Source organism: Sardina pilchardus, chromosome 17, assembly GCF_963854185.1.
Source record: "Sardina pilchardus chromosome 17, fSarPil1.1, whole genome shotgun sequence".
Classification (NCBI taxonomy): Eukaryota; Metazoa; Chordata; class Actinopteri; order Clupeiformes; family Clupeidae; genus Sardina; species Sardina pilchardus.
The window spans coordinates 31,480,067-31,497,566 of NC_085010.1; the positions used below are offsets into that span (position 1 = coordinate 31,480,067).

Sequence of the window (17,500 nt, forward strand, 5' to 3'; positions counted from 1 at the left end):
CTCTAACTGCACGGGCCTGATTCTACATCATCACCAATCTAACATGATCTACCTGCATCAACGTCATTGGGCAACACGTTTCTTGGAAAAAATTGTTTGCACGGGCACTGCACTAGTTAAATTAAATTAAATTAAATTAAATTAAATTAAATTAAATTAAATTACATTATAGTATATTATAGTATAATATAGTATAATATAGTATAGTATAGTATAGTTTAGTGTAGTATAGTATAGTATAGTATAATATAGTATAATATATTAGTCAGGAGAACAATGCACAGCTCCCATGCAGCCCTGCTGCTGCTGCTGCTAACACAACTATGCCATCTAGTGGCAGACAATAGGAACTTACACTTCTCACACGCTTGTCAGCCTTTTGCTTCAGTTGTTCCATCTGGGAGAGAGAAAGAGAGAGAGAGAGAGGGAGAGAGAGAGAGCGAGAGAGGGAGAAAGAGAGAGAGCAAGAGTGAGAAAGAAAGAGGGTTCAAGAATATTTTACTTCTTTAAAGTGGTAGATGAATAAACTGAATAAACCAACGTGGGCCACTCAAGCAAACAGTACAGCTAATTACCAGATAAACGCCAATTCTGTGTGTAAATATATTTGTATTAATATATTCTGGCAAGTAAATTGTAAACTGTAAACTGTAAACAAAATTCCCTGCTATTCCAGAAACTCCATGACCTGTGGGAACCCTGTGTGTGTGAGTGATGTAATCAGACATACTGTAGACTGTGTGTGTCTGTTGTGAGCTGACATGTAGTGAGTGTGTGTCTGTGTATGTATGCGAGATGAAATGTGTACTGATGTACGTGTGTGTGTGTGTGTGTGTGTGTGTGTGTGTGTGTGTGTATGTGTGTGTGTGTGTATGTGTTGTGAGGTGATGTGCAGTGAGTGTGTACTGAGCTGTGTCTGTGTGTGATGTGAGCTGAAATACAGTGTGTACCGAGGTGTGTGTGTGTGTGTGTGTGTGTGTGTGTGTGTGTGTGTGTGTGTGTGTTGACGTACTGTGAGTGTGTACTGATGGCACTTCTCGTGGATGGGCCACTCGATGCCGTCGCCCTCAGGTGAGAGAGAGAGTGTGTGTGTGTGTGTGTGTGTGTGTTGTGAGTTGACGTACAGTGAGTGTGTACTGATGGCACTTCTCGTGGATGGGCCACTCGATGCCGTCGCCCTCAGGTGAGAGAGAGTGTGTGTGTGTGTGTGTGTGTGTGTGTGTGTGTGTGTGTGTGTGTGTGTGTGTGTGTGTGTGTGTGTGTGTGTGTTGTGCGTTGACGTACAGTGAGTGTGTACTGATGGCACTTCTCGTGGATGGGCCACTCGATGCCGTCACCCTCAGGTGAGCCGGACCAGGTGAACACCTGTGTGAAGTTCTGCCAGCGCGTGCCCAGGTGGTACGGGAAGATGAACTCCTCGCCCGTCTGGTAATACTGGATCCGGTCCCGCGCCTGGGGAACCAAAGAACCGCTCAGTCAGGAACCAACCACAGACGGAACCAAAGGCCCACTCAGTCAGGAACCACCCTCAGACAGTTCTATGTTCCGACGGGTCTCTGTGAGTGTGTGTGGCTTGTGCCCAGGCTCTAAAACTTGCTGTATGTGTGTGTGTGTGTGTGTTTGTGTGTGTACACTCAGCAGTGTCTCTAGTCTGCTTCCTGTAACATCACTGACAGAAATCTACCATAATTTCCCAATACTGACGGATATCTACCGTAATTTCTCATCACTGACGGATATTTACTGTAATTTTCCAACTATTAGCTGCGGCTTATACATTGATTTCTTCAGCTATGAGGTTAATACATGGGGGCAGTTAATGTGTATTAATATGGCTTTGTTTCTTTATCTTGCATAAAACACTGTCCTGCAGCTTGTACCCAATGTGGCTAATACACGGGACATGACTGTATAATGTGGCTAATACACGGGACATTACTGTATAATGTGGCTAATACACGGGACATAACTGTACCCAATGTGGCTAATACACGGGACATGACTGTATAATGTGGCTAATACACGGGACATTACTGTATAATGTGGCTAATACACGGGACATAACTGTACCCAATGTGGCTAATACACGGGACATGACTGTATAATGTGGCTAATACACGGGACATGACTGTACCCAATGTGGCTAATACACGGGACATGGCTGTACCCAATGTGGCTAATACACGGGACATGACTGTACCCAATGTAGCTAATACACGGGACATGACTGTACCCAATGTGGCTAATACACGGGACATGACTGTACCCAATGTAGCTAATACACGGGACATGACTGTACCCAATGTGGCTAATACACGGGACATGACTGTATAATGTGGCTAATACACGGGACATTACTGTATAATGTGGCTAATACACAGGACATGACTGCATAGAGGCTCCTGATCTAAAGCAAGGGCAACTGCAGAGTGGGAGTGCAGAGTGCCATGAGAGATGAGAGATGAGAGCAACACGTGCTGCTCCTACGTCACCTTCTCCTCGATCCACACCTCTATGGACGTCTTGTTCCGCAGAATCACCTTCATCTGGGACACACAGGACACGGGTTAGCACACACACACACACACACACACACACACACACACACACACACAAACACACACACACACAAACACACACACACACGTAAACACTTACGCAAAGCAGCAGGAGAGCACAGGAGAGTAATGGGTTTAACTGCTAAAGTGTGTTGAAGTGTGTTAAAGTGTACTGAAATGTATTACACTGTGTTAAGGTGTGTTGAATTATGTTAAAATGCACTTCATGATTTAAAGTGTGTTGAAGTGTGTTTAAATGTTTTGAAACAGTCCCTAGATGCTATTGAATGATTATACATGTTTGAGATGCTATCGAATGATTACAAATGTGTTGAAATAGTCTCTAGATGCTGTTGAATAAATGTGTTGAAATAGTCTCTAGATGCTATTGAATGATTATTAATGTTTTGCAATAGTCTCTAGATGCTATTGAATGATTATTAATGTTTTGCAATAGTCTCTAGATGCTGTTGAATGATTATTAGTGTTTTGCAATAGTCTCTAGATGCTATTGAATGATTATAAATGTTTGAGATGCTGTTGAATGATTATAGATGTTTTGAAATAGTCTCTAGATGCTATTGAATGATTATTAGTGTTTTGCAATAGTGGTAAGGTGCACCTGTATGACGAACAGCATCCCCACGGCGATGGTGGTGCCGAGAGCCAATCCCAGCGCGAAGAGTGACGCTGCGAAGGCCGCCACGCCGAAAGGCATTATGGGATGGTGCACGCGTCTCACCGCACTCATGTCAATCTTCACCGAGCTCCAGCCGAACGACACCTACAACACAGAGGCAGACACACACACACGGCATCACACACACACACACGTAATCAGACACACACAACACACACATCCGCAATCAGTGAACAATCCCCAACACACACACCCGTGATCAGACACACACCCCAACACACACACCCGCGATCAGACACACACCCCAACACACACAACTGCAATCAGACACACACCACAACACACACACCCGCGATCAGCCAGCAATCCCCAACACACACACAACATGGCCGCCTGATTCTACATCATCAACAGCACATTTAAACAAGCTCCAGACAATCCACCACAGTACTGCCAGCGCACATGGGCATGATGAAGATGACGACTACAACGTTATTGATGACCATGATGAAGATGACTATAACGTATTGACGGCGATGATGATGACGACGATGAGGACTATAACGTTATTGATGACGATGAAGATGACGACTACAACGTTATCGATGACCATGATGAAGATGAAGATGACGACTACAACGTTATCGATGACCATGATGAAGATGACGACTCTGACGTTATTGATGACCATGATGATGATGAAGATGACGACTATAACGTTATTGATGATGATGATGAAGGTAACACCAACGGGGATGAGCATGAGGACGGTGAGTGCCAACGCAGTCATAAAGCTTGTGTGTACATGGTCATGATGAAGAGGAAGATGAGGATGAGGACTTACGCGGTCGGAGAGCTCGGTGTACATGGTCATGATGAAGATGACGGGGGTAATAACTACACTGATGATGAGGATGAGGATGGTGACTTACGTGGTCGGAGAGCTCGGTGTACATGGTCATGATGAAGATGAGGGGGTTAATAACTACACTGACGATGAGGATGATGAGGATGGTGACTTACGCGGTCGGACAGCTCGGTGTACATGGTCATGATGAAGATGACGAGGTTAATAACTACACTGATGAAGATGAGGATGATGAGGATGGTGACTTACGCGGTCGGAGAGCTCGGTGTACATGGTCATGATGAAGATGACGGGGTTAATAACTACACTGATGATGAGGATGAGGATGGTGATTTACGTGGTCGGAGAGCTCGGTGTACATGGTCATGATGAAGATGAGGGGGTTAATAACTACACTGACGATGAGGATGATGAGGATGGTGACTTACGCGGTCGGACAGCTCGGTGTACAGGGTCATGATGAAGATGACGGGGTTAATAACTACACTGATGAAGATGAGGATGATGAGGATGGTGACTTACGCGGTCGGACAGCTCGGTGTACATGGTCATGATGAAGATGAAGATGAAGATGGTGACTTACGCGGTCGGACAGCTCGGTGTACATGGTCATGATGAAGATGAAGATGAGGACTTACGCGGTCAGACAGCTCGGTGTACATGGTCATGATGAAGAGGAAGATGAAGATGGTGACTTACGCGGTCAGAGAGCTCGGTGTACATGGTCATGATGAAGATGAAGGCGGCGTGGATGCAGCCCAGGGGGGCCAGCAGCAGGAAGCTGGTGAAGTAGGCGTGGTTCTGGTGCCCGCAGCAGTTATTGATCCAGGGGCAGTGATGGTCCATCTTCATCACGCACCTGAGGAAGAGGAGGAAGAGGAGGAAGATGAGGAGGAGTCAGAGGGCTAAAGAGCGTTCATGTGAATACTGTAGGGCTTACTCATAGGGTTTACAGGGTTTCCCCCAGAAAATTTGTTAGTTAAGGTGGTGTCTGTCCAGGGGAAGGGGGCGTCGCCGTAGCGTCCCCGCCGCATCGCCGCCACTGTCCTACGATGGGGGGGGGGGGGGGGGGGGTCGAGACCGTTGGTTTAACTGCAGCCGAGACCGAGTGACAACGACCGAGTCTTTTAGGAAGCAAGTTGGAGTCGAATCCGAGTCTTAAAGGAGTCAAGGCCGCATCAAGACCAACCAAAGAAAGAGGTTTTCATAATTTACATCACCAAGGATCATATAACAGTTCAATTCCCAAAGGGTAGAGAGGGGATTGTTGGCTACAGGAGCAGTCTAGCACACACTTGTCTAAATAACTTCTTTTCTGATTTACTTTAAGACAAGGAGGTCAGCTGAAGTAAAAAATTTGTAGGCTGTCAGCATTTCATTAATGTTGAAAATGTTGAATTTTGACAGTAATGACAGCAATATACCTGGATTTCACATTCATTGTATCAGATTTAATTGTATCAGCAACCAATTAAACATCATTAACACAATTTAGACAATATTATACCTTAAAAGTGTAAGTTTACAACTCCAATACAGGGCCCTTTGTATCTTTCAAAACATTTGCACTGCTCAGCATAGCACCATAGGATATATTTTAAAGCCAGTCAATATTATAATATTCTATTAAAACCAAGAATATTTGTAATGGTGGATATTTTAGAATATACCATGAAATATGGTATAGTATGGTAAAGTTAGTGAATTGTGATTTAGTAGCCTAAAGCTGCAATTCTTTGATTGAAAAGTTTTGAAGAAATCCAAGGCACTCTTCATCTTCATTAAAAAGCTTTTAATTAAATTAGAGCTAGTTCATAATTGAACAGTTTGCCTAATTCTTTGATTGAAGCTGTATATTGTGCGTGCCTGTTGCTCATATAGCATAAGAGAGCCAGAACGTTTTTAATGCTTTTTAAAACATAATTAGCGAGATCGTACCGCATTGAACGCTAATATTTTGTCACTAGCACCCAAATCTGTCATCTGTCAAATACAGTTGCATGTTCAGCTCTGAACAAAAACATTCAGGAATTATTTCTACAAAACGGAAACGTGCGTCCCGCCCGGTCGGGATGAATGAAACTGGCATGGGAGACAAGAGGCTACAGTTTACAGTTTAAACTAGCCTGTGTAAACCTCAGACAATTTCAGTATTTTACAACACGTGAATGAATAGCCGTCACAAGTTGTTGTTAGCTGTAGGCTAGATGGCACAAGTGTTTGTCACATTACAAGATGCAGTGGGCTATGCATTCATAGTAGAGGAGTGATAAAAAAAAAAAGATAAAGCGCTCAAAAGTGTTGCGCTTTATCTTTTGTGCCGCTCATCCCACACATTTGGTAGATTCAACGGAGAACCATTCCTGTGAGAGTCGTCAAATCTAGCTAGGTTTAGGCTATTTGTGTTCGCAGTCACTCTGAGATATGCGTGGCAGTGGCACCTGACCTGATATCAAATACTCATGCTGTATGAGCGCGTCGCCTGAGCGCATAGGCCAACTCGATTTGAAAAAGTTTATTTTTTGTATGCGTTCTACAGAGAAGGGAGACTAGCGGCTACGGTTTGGAATGACAGGGAGAAAACATGACAGAGTAATACGGCGAATATCACTATACATAATATATTTATTTATTTATTTATTTATTGAAGACGCTAGTTAAGGCGGCAGCCCTGTGTTGTTAAGGCGGCCGCCTTAGCAGGAAAGCGCTGCGGGAAACCCTGGTTTAATAGGGCTCACTCATTACATTGCATTACATTTGGCCGACGCTTTTTCACCAAAGCGACTCATGTTAATAGGGACTCATGAGCTTCATTTGTAGCTTGACACAGGTACTTGAGCTGAAGCAGTTACTTGTTCAGCAATTTGAACAGCTAAGATGGACAGGTGACGTCCTGTGTGATACTAACATCAGATGCTGCTGTCTTTTTGGAATGTGATGGCGTGTGTGAAAAAGAAAATCCTTATAGGACAATAAAGACTATCTATCTACGGTATCTATCTATCTACCTATCTATCTCTATCTATCTCCTATCTATCTCTATCTATCTATCTATCTATCTACTGTAAATTGAGGTCTTACCTGTTGCACTTGCGGCAGTGGTGATGTCATATGGTGGTGATGTCATGTGGTCTTACCTGTTGCACTTGCGGCAGTGGTGGGAGCGGGGGGCCTTGTAGCCGTGACACAGGCGGCAGAACTGCAGGTACGCCACATCCTGCTGGTTATCCTGAGGAGGGGGACAAAATGGCGTCTTTAAGAGAGGAAAACACTTTACTGACAAGGGACTGGAGAACATCTCTCAGGCTTAACAGAACTCACACAGCGAAACGTGCGTTATGTGTGAAATGCTACCACCCTGACAGCTCCAGGTTTAGACATTCTGCAGCGTCTTACTCTGCATTTATTCAGCCAATCAAATTCTGCATGGGTCAGATATTTGACCATCTTTACTGACTGAGGAGCAGACTCATTCATAGTCAACTCGATTTGTTGATTGATTGGTGATTAACTGACTGACTGATTGGTTGATTAGTCGATTGATTGGTTGGTTTGTTGGTTGATTAACTGATTGACTGACTGATTGGTTGATTAGTTGATTGATTAATTGATTGATTGATTGATTGGTTTGTTGGTTGATTAACTGATTGACTGATTGACTGATTGATTGGTTGATTAGTTGATTGATTAGTTGATTAACTGACTGACTGATTGGTTGATTAGTTGATTGATTAATTGATTAACAGATTGATTGATTGGTACCGGTTTCCACTCCAGCGGGATGTACCCGGGCCCCAGGAACATGGCGTTGAAGTAGTTGTAGAGGATGAGGACGGTCCAGTTGACGAGCATGATGAAGTTGATGCTGCCCCCGGTGGTGTCCAGGGGCCAGTACCAGATGATGGAGTCCAGCACGGCCATGGAGGAGCAGATGCCGATGACCGACAGCGCCACCACCGGCCCCCAGTGGCACAGCCGCCGCACCTCATGCAGGTTCTGGAACGTCACGATGGGGGACAGGAAGTTCATGCTTCAGCCTCGTCCGTCTCCTGCGCTACAGGTCGCTAAGGAGCTCGGTGTGTGTGTGTGTGTGAGGGTGAGAGTGTGTGTGTATGTGTGTGTGAGTGTGTGTGAATGTGTGTGTGAGGGTGAGAGTGTGTGTGTGTGTGTGTGTGTGTGAAGTGGTCAGATGCGGCGTCTGCGTGTGCTTGAGAGAGCGGGTCCTGTAGCGGGCGATGTCGGACCTCGTCCTCCCTCTCTCCTCCTCAGCGTCCAGCGGTCGGCCGTGTCGCGGGTCGCAGCGCTCGGTTCTGTCCCAGAAGTCCTTGCTCCGGCCGCGCCTCGCATCCTTCCGTAGCGTCTCCAAGGCTGCGGCGCGCCAGGACTCGGGGCTACTGAAGACTCGGACAGCTGGTGGTGTCCATCTGGGAAGTGGACGAGAGAGAGGGAGAGAGGAGGGAGGACAAAGAGGTTGTTCACTTAGTACTTCATAATAAATAGTCAAAACAAAGACTAGTGAGATCATATCAGAATCTTAAAATAAACATTCTGGGAGAAAATGTGTCAGTTGAGTGAAAGTTGATAGTTGATCTACAACCCACCCCCACATCACCTAAAAACATACATTTACTATCCTCAAACAAAATTTACTCTGTCAGGCGCTGTTCTCATAAAGAGGAGAGGACAGAGTATCAGTGACTAAGCTGACCAATGACATCTGTAAACAACCACTGCACCGACTGTCTGGCTTTGTGAATAACGTTACTGTATCATATGATCACGGCAAGCAGAGCTGGGAAGAAGGTAATTACGGGGGTTCACGTCACTGTCACGCACCGCTCTTCAGCGGCATTACCGCGTGACAGTACAATTTGCTGTCATCTCACACTGAGGCGACAACACAAACAACACAATGCAGTTCAGTTTAGCAAAAAATCTGACATGACATTTGACCTAGATAGCAGTATAACGGCACCTTGCTAACGTTAGCTAGCAAGCTAATTATCTTCAGTCACATAGACAGTCCCTTTCTCCCACTTCATTCATTCCCATGTGAGGTCTAAATTGGCCAGTGTAACGTGTATGAAATGGGAGGTCAACAAAATCGTTGATTTACCCTGTAATCTAACCCGTACGTATCTTCAATCGCAACAATTTTGGTTCAGCGGTCTCGTTCGTACCAACCTTTATCGCTAATATTTACCAAGCAAACAGACCACCCAACTTACTTCCGCACTGTCGTATCGATGATCTGATTTCCTGTTCTCCCTGACAGGCTTCAAGAAAAAAATAGCTCTGATGTAAAAAGCAGATAGTGTCACTGGAATGGTTTTGGAAGTGTTATTTAATGTACCAATATGTATGTATAATTCTCCCTCTATACGCGTAGGCTACACAAATCTAAGTTTAGAATGTTCTATCAGAGGGGAACCAGAGTTTGGGGTTTCGTAATTCAAAGTTCCATGCACAAGATTTTTCAAAATAAAAGTCACAAGCCTGTCCTCTCAGCGCCACCAGGAACGGAGCCCATTTAGATTCTCTGGCGCCACCAATCTTTCTGATGTCAGTTCATTTACAATATTTGATTACAACCTAATATTTAATTACAACCTGTCAATGGCTGGCGCAATAGAACATTTGTTTGACATTTCCACCTAGGAAACACCACAGTACTGCCACAACATTCTTACCACAGTCTGATTGGATAATTCTTTAGGGAACAGTTGACATGATCTTTGCTCGCTGGGCTGTGTATCGCCTTGCCTGAGGCTGACAGGCATACAGATGCACAGAAGCTTGACTTTATAGGCTGTATAATTATTCTTTGTAGTGAGTTATGTATGCATAATAACTGTGTTGAGCTTGTGTTCCTTTAGTGATATATGAACATTGATTATCTCTATCTCATTTATGGTTGCTCTTTATTAGCTGTTTAATTGTTTTTGCTTTATTTTATTTTATTTTTTAAGGTAGGCTATTTGTATTTCTAATCTAAACAGACCTAAGTAAAAAATAGTTCTCATCGGACACAGTTTCCCGTTGCACAAGGACGTGACGTAGCCTTTCAAATTAACAGAACGCAGTTTGTTGTATTTGTCGTGTTTGTTTATATTCACGAGCCTGTAAACTATCCTTTCCCGTCATGTCGTCCGATTTTGAGACCTACGAACAGGACTTCGGCACCCTTACAGCCGACATAACCAACAAGATCGGCAGGATACCCAAACTAAGTGGTGGTAGGTGTTATTATTATTAGCCAACCTCAGTAAGTAGGCTACTCTAGCTACAGCTCTCTCGCCAGCTAACGTCATCAGTGCTCGCTGGCGCTAGCAAGGGTTAGCCGCTGTCAAACCGGTGGTCACTAAGTGGCTAATGAAACGTTAGCTTCGTTTCATTTGTCGTTTTTGTAACAGTTATCTTTGCGAGAGGAGTACCATACCTGGCTGGCCATCTTTTTATGTAGCTGTCTGCCCTAGTGCTGGTTTTACCCACCTGTGGTGTTTCTCGAGTGACAGCAGGATGTTACTTATTTGGTTACTTCTTGGAAAATGAGAACGCAGCATCAAGCGCTAACGCTAGTCAGCTGACTTTTAAAGGTGCGCTAACATGATTTATCCCACTAACATGGGCTAATCAGGCGCCAACCCTAATCCTACAGTCCACGACTATAGAAAACCACAACACACAACACACACCATCCTGAAGGCCGTTAGAAAACGAGCTATTTGACATTCCTTGCCTTGGTATTGACTTTTATCTCCTCAGTCGCTGTTGAGTGAGTTGGCTACATTTGACATAAGCCCCATGAATTATTTAAATAAAGGTCTTGTTGTTGCTGGCTGGCGAGGGTCCGCTGAATGTTTCTTTCAGATTGTCTGTCAATAACTCAAAAGCGCAACTAAACGGCTCTGTTCATTCTAGTGAAACGATTTCAAAGATCATATCAGACAAACTTTGTTCAGAGGTTGGGCAGATAGCGTTGGTTTGAATGATAACGCAAGACATCAGCAAGGTGCAATAGGGTGACCCCACAGTCCTACACAGGGGAGAGGTCATCGGATCAGGGCTGATGTGTGTCTGTGTGTGTGTGTGTGTAGGTGTGTAGGTGTGTGTGTAGGTGGACACCATTGATGTAGGTGTGTGTGTGTGTGTGTGTGTGTGTGTGTGTGTTTGTGTGTGTAGGTGAACACCATTGATGTAGTCCAGCTAGTCACTGGTGTGTTTGAGATAGATCATCAGCAAAGCATGAAGTGGAAAGTACATGATACATTTCTTTCATGAGAAGGATTGATTGAGAGAATAATTTGTAAGACAAGTTTCTGCCATGTGACCTAAATAAACTCAGATCAGCTTATGAGCATGCCTTTATGATGGGGCTAGTTATCGAGATATTATCGAGATGCAGAAACAACCTATGGCCATATGTATACAGTATGTAACAGGATAGTTATTGAGATGTATTAACAACCTATGGCCATATGTATATGTAACAGGATAGTTTGAAAGTTGTGGCTTAGCTCCCTGGATGGATTGAGCTCTCACATAAGTGAAAGTGTTTGGTTAGGGAGTGGTGAGATTTAGGTACGAAGGGATGCATATCATCCATTCATTCACTGACTGTATCCTTATATCAGACTGGGGCGTGTGTGTGTGTGTGGCATATGACTATTTGGTCAGTTTTATTTTGTGCATGTGAAATTGTAGCCCTAATGTATTTTATCAGGTGTGTGTGTGCGCGCGTACGTTTTGCTTGGGTTTCTCCTCATCTTGTGAAATTCTGCTTCTAGAGGTGTGTGTGTGTGTGTGTGTGTGTGTGTGTGTGTGTGTGTGTGATATTCCCTCCCATGCCTGAGTTCACTTGTGGGCCACTTGGTGGGTTGAGGGTAGCCATGGTAACCATGGTGTCCAGAGGCTTTGTTGATGTGGCCATTAATGTCTCTTCATATGTGTGTGGATTCTGACACCTGTATGGCAGCATAGGCAACCTGTGTGTGTGTGTGTGTGTGTGTGTGTGTGTGTGTGTGTGATTAAGGCGCTCACTCTCACACACCTCTGCCCTTCTCCGTGCCCCCTGGTTAAGCAGTCACCCTCAGCACCATCTACAATACATCCCCATCTAATCGCCATCTAATGTACAGCACCATCTACAATACATCCCCATCTAATCGCCATCTAATGTACAGCACCATCTACAATACATCGCCATCTAATCGCCGACCCTGATCCAGCCTGTCCAGCTTTATTGGCCGTCTTCAATTCAGACATTAGAACTAAAACACAACGCAATCACTAGAGAATCCAACACAGTCCTGTGTGTGTGTGTGTGTGTGTGTGTGTGTGTGTGTGTGAGTGACTGTGTGTGTGTGTGTGACTGTGTGTGTGTGTGTGACTGTGTGTGTGTGTGTGTGTGTGTGACTGTGTGTGTGTGTGTGTGTGTGTGTGTGTGTTTTGTGTGTGTGTGTGTGTGTGTGTGTGTGTGTGGGTTCTCACCTTTAACACCATTGTTTAGGTCATTAGTATCAGGCATGCACTCTCTTCTCATCTTCTCCTCACCCATCTTCTCCTCCACCCATCTTCTCCTCCTCTCCTCTCCTTTAACCTCCTCTCTTCTCCTCTCCTCTCATCCTTTAACCTCCTCTCCTCTCCTTTCCCCTCCTCCCCTCTCTCCTCTTTTCTCTCTCATCTCCCCTCATCTCCTCTCCTCTCTTCCTCCTCTCCGCTCATCTACCCTCCTCTCCTCTCCTCTCTCCTCTCCTCTCTCCTCTCCTCTCTTCCTCCTCTCCTCTCCCTTCCCCTCCTCCCCTCTCTTCTCCTCTCTGCTCATCTCCTCTCTTCTCCTCTCCTCTCCTCTCCCCTCCTCTCCTCTCCTCTCCTCCTCCCCTCCTCTCCTCTCCTCTCCTCCTCTCCTCCTCTCCTCTCCTCTTTCCTCTCCTCCTCTCCTCTCCTCTCTTCCTCTTCCTCGATCCCCGACCAGTCCACAGCTGAAGTACCCTTGAGCAAGCCACCTAACCCCGCCGCTGGTTGGGCAGGCAGCTCACTGCTCTGGGTTGTGTGATTCACCTCACTGTGTGTTCACTGTGTGCTGTGTGTTCACTAATTCGGTTAAATTGGGTTAAATGCAGAGAACTGAATTTCCCTCACGGGATCAAAAAAGTATATATTCTATTATTTTTTCTTCTATTCCTCCTCCTCTCTCCTCCTCTCCTCTCTTCCTCTTCTCCGCTCATCTCCCCTCTTCTCCTCTCCTCTCTTCCTCCCTCTTCCTCCCTCTTCCTCTCTCCTCTCCTCCTCTCTCCTCTCCTCTCCTCTCCTCTCCTCTCTCCTCCTTTCCTCCTCTCCTCCTCTCTCTTCTCCTCTCTCCTCCTCTCCGTGTGTGTGCTGCTAGCCTGCTGGCTCCAGTCTTTTGATGTCTTTGTAGTGTTGGGAGGGTCCCTCCAGGAGCCTGTGTGTGTGAGGCCTTGGGTTTGCTCCTGTGGCTGTAGCCCTCACACACCGCGTGCACACACACACACACACACACACACACACACACACACACACACACACACACACACACACACACACACACACACACACACACACACACACACACAGGGGACTCGCTCCCTTCTGAAAGCAAAGATTTGTACTTCTCAATGGAGGAGGGTTACACTGACAACACAAAGGCTTGGCCACCTGTCAATCACTGCTGATTAAATATGAAACAGGGTTGCACAGGCGCTCAGTGTATGTGTTTGTGTTTGTGTGTGTGTGTGTACAGTATGTGTGGTGTGTGTGTATGTGTGTGTGTGTGTGTGTGTGGTGTTTGTCTCATTGCATAGTCAGTAGTTGGCCTATCTGCTAGCCAGAGCCTGGAGTGATATCCTGCAGAAGGCCAGTTTGCGAGGAAAACACACATACACACACACACACACACACACACACTGGCCTAGCTGTCTGCCAGCAGCAGAATTGCCTCTGGCTGTTTACCTGTGTGTGTGTGTGTGTGTGTGTGTGTGTGTGTGTGTGTGTGTGTGTGTGTGTGTGTGTGTGTGTGTGTGTGTGTGTGTGTGTGTGTGTGTGTGTGTGTGTGTGTGTGTGTGTGTGTGTGTGTGTGTGTGTGTGTGTGTGTGTGTGTGTAAGATGTTGATGGATCATGCATTGTGTTAAGTCTAGAATGCATGATGTTCAGGCAGGTGTGTGTGTGTGTGTGTGTGTGTGTGTGTGTGTGTGTGTGTGTGTGTGTGTGTGTGTGTGTGTGTGTGTGTGTGTGTGTGTGTGTGTGTGTGTGTGTGTGTGTGTGTGTGTGTGTGTGTGTGTGTGTGTGTGTGTTAATGGCAGTTCTCATCCATCACTTTGTTCATTTGTAGGGAGATGGAAGACTCATCTTTTCTTTCTTTCTGTTTCTTTTTTTTTAACTGCAGAGCACCATTCAGGTTTTGAACTGTTGGATAATTCATAAGGAGATCGGGTGTGTGTGTTCGTATGTGTATGTGTGTGTGTGTGTGTGTGTGTGTGTGTGTTCATAAGGAGAACGGTGCTGGTCCTTTTTACTGAGGAGCAGTATTCCATTTTCAGAGTGGCAAACACGCCTGTTGTGAATAATAGCCTAACATAGGGAATAGTGTGTGTGTGTGTGTGTGTGGTGAATAATAGCATAACATAGTAGGGAACAAGGTTAACTTTTATCATGCCAGCACTGAGGTGTACACCTCCATTAATGAGGAACACACACACACACACACACACACACACACACACACACACACACACACACACAAGCCGGACGCACACACACCTGTGATGAATAATAGCATACCGGTAACACAATAGGGAATGAGGTTAATTGTTAATTTTTACTAACGTTACGTTACACACACACACCCACACACACACACACACCTGTGGGGAAGAATAGCATAACACAATAGGGAATAAGGTTAACGTTAATTGGTTGTCATGTTTGTCATTGTCATGTGACCGTAGGCTAAGCTGAGGTGTTTAGAAAATGTTCAGAACATCAACATTATGACACAGCAGTCTGGGGCAATACGGACCAATCATTAGCCTGCTATGCATCCACCTCACCTCTTAATATCCTCCTCTTGGAACCTCCACGGCACTTAACAGGCCACGAACATGACCTGCTACCAGTTATTCCTGCTGGGAAATAAGAGGCTAGTTGAGGTGAGTTAGCATTCAGTGGGAAATATAAGGCTAGTTGAAGTGAGTTGGCATTCAATAATAATAATAATAATGTTAATATATACTTTTTTGATCCTGTGAGGGAAATTCGTTTCTCTGCATTTAACCCAATTTAACCGAATTAGTGAACACACACAGCACACAGTGAACACACAGTGAGGTGAATCACACACTAACCCAGAGCAGTGAGCTGCCTGCCCAACCAGCGGCGCTCGGGGAGCAGTGAGGGGTTAGGTGCCTTGCTCAAGGGTACTTCAGCTGTGGACTGGTCGGGGATCGAATCGGCAACCCTCCAGTTACAAGCCCCAAGCCTTAACCAGTAGGCCACGGCTGCCCCAAGTGGTAAATCAGTGGTAAATAAAAAAGCTAGTTGAGGTGAGTTAGCAGGTAGCATTCAGTAGAAGATAAAAAGGCTAGTTGAAGTGAGTTAGCATTCAGTAGAAAATAAAAAGGCTAGTTGAGGTGAGTTAGCAGGTAGCATTCAGTGGTAAATAAAAGGCTAATTGAAGTGAGTTAGCATTCAGTGGTAAATAAGAGCCTAGTTGAAGTGAGTTAGCATTCAATGGTAAATAAAAGGCTAGTTGAGGTGAGTAAGATTCAGTAGAAAACAAAAATGCTAGTTCAGGTGAGTTGGCAGGTAGCATTCAGTGAGAAATAAAAGGCTAGTTGAGGTGAGTTAGCAGGTAGCATTCAGTGAGAAATAAAAGGCTAGTTGAGGTGAGTTAGCATTCAATGGTAAATAAAAGGCTAGTTGAGGTGAGTAAGATTCAGTAGAAAACAAAAATGCTAGTTCAGGTGAGTTGGCAGGTAGCATTCAGTGAGAAATAAAAGGCTAGTTGAGGTGAGTTAGCAGGTAGCATTCAGTGAGAAATAAAAGGCTAGTTGAGGTGAGTTAGCATTCAGTGAGAAATAAAAGGCTAGTTGAGGTGAGTTAGCATTCAGTGAGAAATAAAAGGCTAGTTGAAGTGAGTTAGCATTCAGTGGGAAATAAAAGGCTAGTTGAGGTGAGTAAGTACAGTATTCAGTAGAAAATAAAAATGCTAGTTGAGGTGAGTTAGCAGGTAGCATTCAGTGAGAAATAAAAGGCTAGTTTTGGTGAGTAAGTATTCAGTAGAAAATAAAAAGGCTAGTTGAGGTAAGTTAGCAGGTAGCATTCAGTAGATACATGAAGCTAATGTGTAGCCACTGGGAGCAATGATCTTGTTCGTAGTAAATTAGCCAATAGAAGCTTCCAGGCTCCTTTCAAGTGGTAGAGCTCAGCTCATTGACTCTAGTTACCACACACACACACACACACACACACACACACACACACACACACAGGCATTGGCATAGTGCAGTGACTCAGTTTGCTTGTCCCGGGTGCTATACAGTATCTACCTCAGTACCAATTCAGGTCATATCATTTCTCGTTGTGTCTTGTCAGCAACATTTGAGATTTGTGGTGCCACATTAAGTAGCACTAGATGGCTGCTGCCATGCCTGTGGCATGTAGTGGGTGAAAAAGGGTGTTGCCATGGTTTCCAGGGGGGGAATGTGTGCCAGTTATTATGGTCTGGCTACCCATGGTGAACGGCTCACTGCCCTTAGACATCATCACTCCAGTGCACACTTAAACAGGAGAAAATAAAAATGCTAGTTGAGGTGAGTTAGCAGGTAGCATTCAGTGAGAAATAAAAGGCTAGTTTTGGTGAGTAAGTATTCAGTAGAAAATAAAAAGGCTAGTTGAGGTAAGTTAGCAGGTAGCATTCAGTAGATACATGAAGCTAATGTGTAGCCACTGGGAGCAATGATCTTGTTTGTAGTAAATTAGCCAATAGAAGCTTCCAGGCTCCTTTCAAGTGGTAGAGCTCAGCTCATTGACTCTAGTTACCACACACACACACACACACACACACACACACACACACACACACACAGGCATTGGCATAGTGCAGTGACTCAGTTTGCTTGTCCCGGGTGCTATACAGTATCTACCTCAGTACCAATTCAGGTCATATCATTTCTCGTTGTGTCTTGTCAGCAACATTTGAGATTTGTGGTGCCACATTAAGTAGCACTAGATGGCTGCTGCCATGCCTGTGGTATGTAGTGGGTGAAAAAGGGTGTTGCCATGGTTTCCAGGGGGGGAATGTGTGCCAGTTATTATGGTCTGGCTACCCATGGTGAACGACTCACTGCCCTTAGAAACATCATCACTCTAGTGCACACTTAAACAGGAGAAGATGCAGGGATGAGCTGACTATGTGA

The 17,500-nt window shown here is 45.0% G+C and overlaps 2 protein-coding genes across 3 annotated transcripts in view; one reads left to right on the plus strand and one right to left on the minus strand.

Annotated features, from left to right (window-relative positions):
* Positions 1–9,269, minus strand: part of zdhhc6 (zinc finger DHHC-type palmitoyltransferase 6) — a 15,504-nt gene extending 6,235 nt beyond the window's left edge. The window contains exons 1-8 of the mRNA XM_062517717.1: positions 9,183–9,269; positions 7,829–8,490; positions 7,204–7,295; positions 4,766–4,925; positions 3,181–3,342; positions 2,493–2,546; positions 1,285–1,452; positions 356–397 (exon numbers count right to left, since the gene is read on the minus strand). Of these exons, the coding sequence (XP_062373701.1) occupies positions 356–397; positions 1,285–1,452; positions 2,493–2,546; positions 3,181–3,342; positions 4,766–4,925; positions 7,204–7,295; positions 7,829–8,095 (945 nt within the window). The 5' untranslated portion in view covers positions 8,096–8,490; positions 9,183–9,269. The remainder of the gene's footprint in view (positions 1–355; positions 398–1,284; positions 1,453–2,492; positions 2,547–3,180; positions 3,343–4,765; positions 4,926–7,203; positions 7,296–7,828; positions 8,491–9,182) is intronic.
* An 865-nt stretch (positions 9,270–10,134) lies between these two features.
* vti1a (vesicle transport through interaction with t-SNAREs 1A) overlaps positions 10,135–17,500 on the plus strand; it is a 134,094-nt gene continuing 126,728 nt past the window's right edge. For both annotated transcript variants that reach the window (XM_062517719.1, XM_062517718.1), the window contains exon 1: positions 10,135–10,302. In XM_062517719.1, the coding sequence (XP_062373703.1) occupies positions 10,209–10,302 (94 nt within the window). In that variant the 5' untranslated portion in view covers positions 10,135–10,208. The remainder of the gene's footprint in view (positions 10,303–17,500) is intronic.